Consider the following 6851-nt stretch of genomic DNA (forward strand, 5'->3'; position numbering starts at 1 on the left):
GTCTTATTTATTACTTCCTATGAAGGATGATAGGTTAAAACCGGATACCCTCTCCAACAAATTAGGATTATTTTATTCATTCAAAGAGTATAGAATTGCAAGAGGTCCGACTGCCCTGATTTTGTATGCACACAATGGAATGTTAAAAAAAGTAGGGGCGCCCTATTAGCATTCGAATATTTCGCTCGAAGCTAGTCTTTAAGGACACGCCTCTTCGTGGAGATATTTTTTGAGATTACATTCCAACGAAACCAGTCGGACATCTTGCAGTTCTATAACTCTTTGATTCCTTCTTCTAAAGACACAAATAATACATTATACGTACGGCATAAGTTGTTGTAGCACTGCCCTACACCAGAGGAACACTTAGTACAGCTTGGTCCACTAATGTATGGATGTCTGTTGTAATTTCCTCTATAAAATATTACCAAAGTATAAGTGCTTATTATCAAAGAGTATAAATAGAATAAGAGAGCGTACTCACGTTTGTAAAAACGTCACGCCTGCGTAGGACTCCCACTGACGGTTGTGTGCACTTTTTATTACCCAGTTTTCATGAGGTTTGCAAACTCTAAAGCTCTGTCATACTATCAAATATAATGTGACAAATAAATGTAGTATGCCCATATTTGGGTTAAATATGACAACATGATGCCCATATATGGGCAAATCTCTTTCAAACAGAATTTGGTAGTGTGGTCAAATCTTTAAGCTCCGTCTAGACTAGCAAATTGTTGAGAAAAAGACTGCTGTATGCTCATATATATGCTGTGTCTATATATTTTCATGATGTGATGTCATCATGACCATATTTAGGTATGTCACATGGTTTTGTCAAATAAAATCTGAGAGTGTGGACAGGGCTTAAGTTTAAAAAGTTCTTGCTTACTTAGCGTACTTACGCAGGCCCATAATTACACGTTATTATCCAGGCGTTGTTATGACCATCGTTAGTAGTTTCACAAAATGATAGACCACATCCCACCGAATATGAAGTAGCCCACACAACCTTTATAAAAGAATATGGACGAAAAATGAATGCAATTAAAGAAACCATTTATGTAATTGAATTACAGTATTATGATACCATTGAACAAACCCCAACATGTGAATATTTTTTAGATTACAGCAACGTTTACAATAGATTCCGGATCAGGTCCGGTGCCCGGACAGAAAGTCGTGGTTCAGAAAGCCGAAATTCTATAAATTCTAGAATGGTTTATCATGGTCCGAAGAATAATGATTGAATGCCAGGTTCGACACTAGCGGGTGTCCCCGGGGGGCAAAGGACCGCTCATCGACGACCTCTGGACCTTCCGCTTGCACCCCCTGTCGGGTGATTTCCTTTGAGGTCGTCGGGCAAAAATCAAATCTTTGGTTGTATTTTTGATCTCCATTCTATTAATTGTCCCTAAAGCCCGGGCACTCACTGCGTCGTACGACCGTCGGACTACGAATCCAAGTACGTCACTCACTCTGAGCGCTATACCACGCGAGGCCGTCTGATGATTGTCGGTGGTCGCCTGAACGGATCGTCATTAAAAACTATCCGATACGCGCGCGTCGTCGCGTTGCGTTCTTTTCCGCTTAAGTCGTGGTCTAGTTGGTGATGACGTAGGCCCACTCCCTTTGTAAGCCACAGGTCCTGGGTTCGAATCCCTTTGGAATTGAAGATTTGTTTTTCGTTCTTGAAATACCTTTTTTTTCAAAAGAAAAGATGCGTGGAAATATTACACAGGGGAACGTTATGATGTGGGCGGAGGTATTTACTCTCGCAGTGTGCTCTTAATGTAAATATGAGACATAATGTTGACTAGAAGAATGGTTCGAGTTAATCCTATCATCTTAAAGTTGATTAATAGTTTCCCTTTACCTGGTAATAGTGGTCACACACACCTGTACACTCCCTAGTTTCATAAGTGTACATTCTTTGCTCGTTGTACCAGGATTGCGTAGCCACGGCGCCGTCAGGTGGGTTGTCTGCCGAACCGCTCCCTAACCACAAATTTTGTCCATATGAGCTGAACTTTGATAGATTTGGCTCAGGAAATCCATGATCCCAAATGCACTCTTCCGACCACTGTTGCGCTAAAGTTGCCAAATTTTCATCCCAGACCTTAATTTAAACATTAAGAAATATTAAAGATGACAGTAACATTCTTACGAACACAAATTTAAACATTATCCTTACTTAATAGGAATGATATTGAGTGGGTGGGGGTTGTCTTTGTTTTCTTAATGAATAGAAACATTGTGTCAGAAATTAGAAAATAAACGAGAGATAAACAATTCCTCTACAATAGTTTATGCCACAACTTGAGTTCGCCCTGCGCCACTTGATTTTCGCACTGCTTTATTTGCCTTTCGCACTGGGTCACTTTAATTTTTGCACAAAAACAGTTAAATAATAAATTTTCATTATTCTTTTGCATATTTAAGTATTCTTGTAGTAAAATGTCTGTATAAATCGGTGAAAACTTTTTTATGTTTCTCGTTGGGAGTTAATAATTTATTTAATCCATTCGAATGAGCTATTGAACATTTTATTTAAATTTTTGAGTGAAGTACCACAAGTCTTGTGCTTAATAAAATATTATCTGACTGTGTGAACTTTCTAGCACCAATTCAGTTAAAAAGTGGGTGAAACAATAATACAGTAGAGTAATTAAACCCATTCACATAAACTGTTCGACTTATTACCAGGGAGAAGCACTTACCATGAAGCTCATATCTGCGGCTTCGGGGCTCACACTAGATCTCAAATCATTGTGTTTATCCACTATAGCTTGCGCCTCACTGCTTGTAAAATCAGTAGAACGTTTACGACGAGAGTGAACGGCAGCTCTATCATTTTTTTTCATGCCAACATATGGGTTGGGGTCAATCACACCTTTCGATGTATAAATAAGGTTGGTTGCGTAGCAACTATCAACAATCCACGCAATTAATACGATTGATAAGTATATTTCCATATCTATATAAGGCTCAAAACTGAAATCATAAAGAACATATTAATGTGGTGGTTTTGTTTAACGTTGCAGTAACGTTAAAAATAACGCAAGTAAAGCTAAGTACGGATGTGTGGGTGTATGTATGTACAGAATTCAAAGTCCAATGTTTATATTTCTATTTTTTTTTTAAATGTTATTGTATGTATTAGTTTAATTAAATATATAATAATAATTTAATAATTAACTGTCTTGTAATAATATAAAAACATATGTTTCATATAAATCATCTCTTTTTATATATCTTTAATGTAATTCTAAGTATTGTGTCTTATTAGGTGCAATTTTCCACATCTCTATTTTGTTTGATGTCACGTTAATTTGTTCAAAAGGGGGGGTAATTTGTTCAAAAGGGGGGGGGGGGAAAGGGGTACTTGACATCTGTTAATTCCTTCAATTTCGTTGTATTTTCTACTTGTTCTTATGTTACTTTTGATCGTTTTGTGTGCAGTGATGAAGTTTAATAAATATAAATTTTAAAAATAGATTTATTTATTGTTCATTTCTTGCTAGAAAAAGTCGGTTTGTGGTAAGAGAACGATAACAATACATCATAGTTTCCGACATTTCGCCGTTATACTCAACAGAATTTTTTTTTTCATAATTATTATCAGACTTTGTCTGTCCGACTTCTCCCGACAACCAAGAAGCCACACTAAAAAATAAGTTGGTGACGTTGCCATAGTCTATAAAGTGAAAGAAAACATCCAAAAGTTATGTTTTATTGTAATATTGTGGACAGCGGCAAGGCCGGGAGACTAGACCTAGGTGGGAATCGCTGAATCTCAAAATACTGCACTTGCCGTTTTGCGAGTACCTGAACCCCTTTCAGGGGACACTAACGAAAGGGGACACTAACGAAAAACGTGAAATGGTCCCCCTTAATTAAGGGGTTTTTAGTTTGTTTTCGTACAATGATGACATATATTCTTTATTTAGTTAATTTTAATTGACCTAAGAATGAGTTACAATTGAATTATAACTAATTCATAACAATGATTTGCAATGGAAAAATAATTCATTTATGATATGATATCAACAGATACGTTGGTAAATATACACAAAACAAGAAATCCCCATGTTTAATAATAGTCAATATCGGAAAGTGATATTTAATAGTAAAATACCACATAGGATCTGTGGTATACGAAGTAACAAATGCACTAGGCACACCAGTGTGAAATTCTAAAGATTGAGAGGAAAACAATCTGAATTGATGTTAAGTTTATTGTTCAAAAGGTGGCAAAATATAAATGTGAATATATTTTTTTTCTTATTTTGATACAACAAAATAAGCGTGCCCCTTTATACTCAGAAATTGTCCACGTCCCATTGGTTAGTGTGTCACTTGTTCATACTTAAATTTATGAATAAAATAGAACTACTCTTCCAGATACTGTTCAATTATTTTTCTTTTATACTGTTCAAATATTTTTTCTCTTATCTTCTCTTAAATTCGACGCGAGTATGTATGATCATCATCATACATAATATTGTAAAACATTGATGATAGCTTTTATTACTGTATATTATATATTATGGAAACAAGGAAACAATGCCAAAACAATGTCAATTATAATACCTAGTATAGGCCTATATGATCACTGGCGTAAAATCATCTGACCAGGTCTAGGAAGCCTAACTTTTAGGCCTAGGCCCTACTACTACTACTTAACTAGTAATAAATGGTGAATTTTTATAATCGTTAGTTAGTGGCTTTATTTATACATTACTTTGTTTCGTACTACATTGTTGTTACATTTCAACTTGAGCCCTTGTCGAGCAAGAAACTTTCAAAAAGTTTTTTCTTTCTCTTGTCAGCCAGATGTAGGCCCTAGGCATAGCGCATAGGCCTAGGCCTATATAGGCCTAATACATAAATGGGTACTGTTTTAATCATAAAATTAAAAAAAAAAAAAAACGCGAGTAACGACAAACTCACCTCACAGCACTGTAACCATATATAAAAATACAAAAATACAGATGAGAAATAGAAAAGTGAAGGCCCCTCTCTAGCCTAGGGCCCACTGCGCAATGCACTTTTCGAAACGTTAGGTTGTGTTGGCACAAACAAATCTCGTTCGTAACACCACCAGATTATGGCTAGGCCTAGGCCTTTGTATATCGGTACCAAAACATTATAAATTTATAATTATATTATGAGTTGGTCAACAAACCTGGCAGTGGAAACTCCAAATACGCATGGGTTAGCAAATTAATTACTGTATTTATAATTGAAGGATTTTTTTCAGACGTCGACGAGGTCAAAAAGACAAGAGATCCTTCTTTATGAAAATAAATTATAAAAATAGTAATGGAGTATCAATCGTGCGGCGGCGCTTGTTTTACGACGCGCACGCAGCAGAGACGTAACGCACAACGCGCCCAGCACATGCGCAGCTTAGTTAGGATGACCATGGAGGAAATATATTAATATATTTCCTCCATGGGATGACTTAATTATGTTCTACCCTACTATCCACTGCCCAATCATGAGAGCTCTCTGGACGTACCTTTCCAACTTTACTTTTATTACATTTGGCAATGAATTGGCTGGGAAAGACTAGTACTACTTTACTTTTTCTTTTCCCGACAAGTTGCACCTTTAACACGTTCTTATCTCAATTTGCAAGAAACCCTGCAATGAACCTGCTAATCTCAATTCGCAGATAGCTAAACAAGCTTACCACCATCACTACCAGCACCACCACTAATTTCATCTGCATGATTACCTTTTCTGCACTGGAAACATTCGCTTGTCTTTACATAATCTTTTTTTTTTTAAATTCAAAAAGCACCCCCCTTTTCCATGTTCCCATAATCACCCCCTCAATTTTCACCTATTTCCATAAGCGCTCCCTCAATAGACCTTTCCGGAGTGTCAATCAAACTTATCAAGTGACTAATCAGAACAGCGCTAGGAATACGCGCGTCTCACAAACACACGTGTTGTCCCACAAACGCACGTGTTCGCGTATGTTTTAACACTGTCGTCTTGTGGGACCTTAGCAACAATATCCAAGGGGCGGGGCTTAGCGGAAAGGTCCATTGTCATTCTGTTTTCATAAGCGCCCTGTTTTATTAAGCGCCCCTTAAAAAGTGCAAAAAAATATTTTAAGCGCCCGGGCACTTAATCGCGGAGTACAGTAATATAGTTGATGTCAGTTTTCTTGGGAGGTCCTCATTGTCTTGCCCTTGGGAGCGTTGAATGTGCAGACCTCCTACAACCCTAATGTTTTTGAAGCATTGGTTACAAAAAAAAAAAATTCCAAATTTCAATATAGCAAAGTGCCACGTAAAACATGACACACATCAAATACCATTGTGTTTTGTATCGTTGGTAAGCTTTACAATGAAAGTATAATACATACTCCAAGTATTGAAATACACGCCATCGTGTTGGGATTCAATATTTCGACATTAATCATGTCATCATCAGGAATTATGTCATCATTCATTCCTGATGATGACATAATTAATGTCGAAATATTGAATCCCAACACGATGGCGTGTATTTCAATACTTGTAGTATGTATTATACTTTCTTATCTGAGATTATTCAGTGGACCTTTCGGTTTTTACAATGAACATAGCAGAAAATGTACCGTTTTCAATATTTCAAATTAAAGGTCCTAAGGTGATTGACATTTTGACTTCTTTAATTCACTTAGATATATTTTCAGAAAATTTAGAAATATCTGACAGCTCTATGCTACCTTAACCCCAACACTGCCCGACCTGTAATTTGGTTGCCTCTTTACTCCCTCTATAATCATCTTTGACATTACTTATATTTTAATAATTGCAGCATTTTTTAAATAAAAGAAACTAGACACATGCTAA

The 6851-nt window shown here is 36.5% G+C and overlaps 1 protein-coding gene across 1 annotated transcript in view; it reads right to left on the reverse strand.

Annotated features, from left to right (window-relative positions):
- LOC117119443 (protein jagged-1b-like) overlaps nt 1–2972 on the reverse strand; it is a 9284-nt gene extending 6312 nt beyond the window's left edge. The window contains exons 1-4 of the mRNA XM_033264269.1: nt 2718–2972; nt 1874–2116; nt 903–1009; nt 326–414 (exon numbers count right to left, since the gene is read on the reverse strand). Of these exons, the coding sequence (XP_033120160.1) occupies nt 326–414; nt 903–1009; nt 1874–2116; nt 2718–2972 (694 nt within the window). The remainder of the gene's footprint in view (nt 1–325; nt 415–902; nt 1010–1873; nt 2117–2717) is intronic.
- Nucleotides 2973–6851: the final 3879 nt, after the last annotated feature.

The sequence above is a fragment of the Anneissia japonica genome, unplaced genomic scaffold (assembly GCF_011630105.1).
Source record: "Anneissia japonica isolate Jap-2015-1 unplaced genomic scaffold, ASM1163010v1 scaffold287990_len610157_cov183, whole genome shotgun sequence".
NCBI classification, from domain to species: Eukaryota; Metazoa; Echinodermata; class Crinoidea; order Comatulida; family Comatulidae; genus Anneissia; species Anneissia japonica.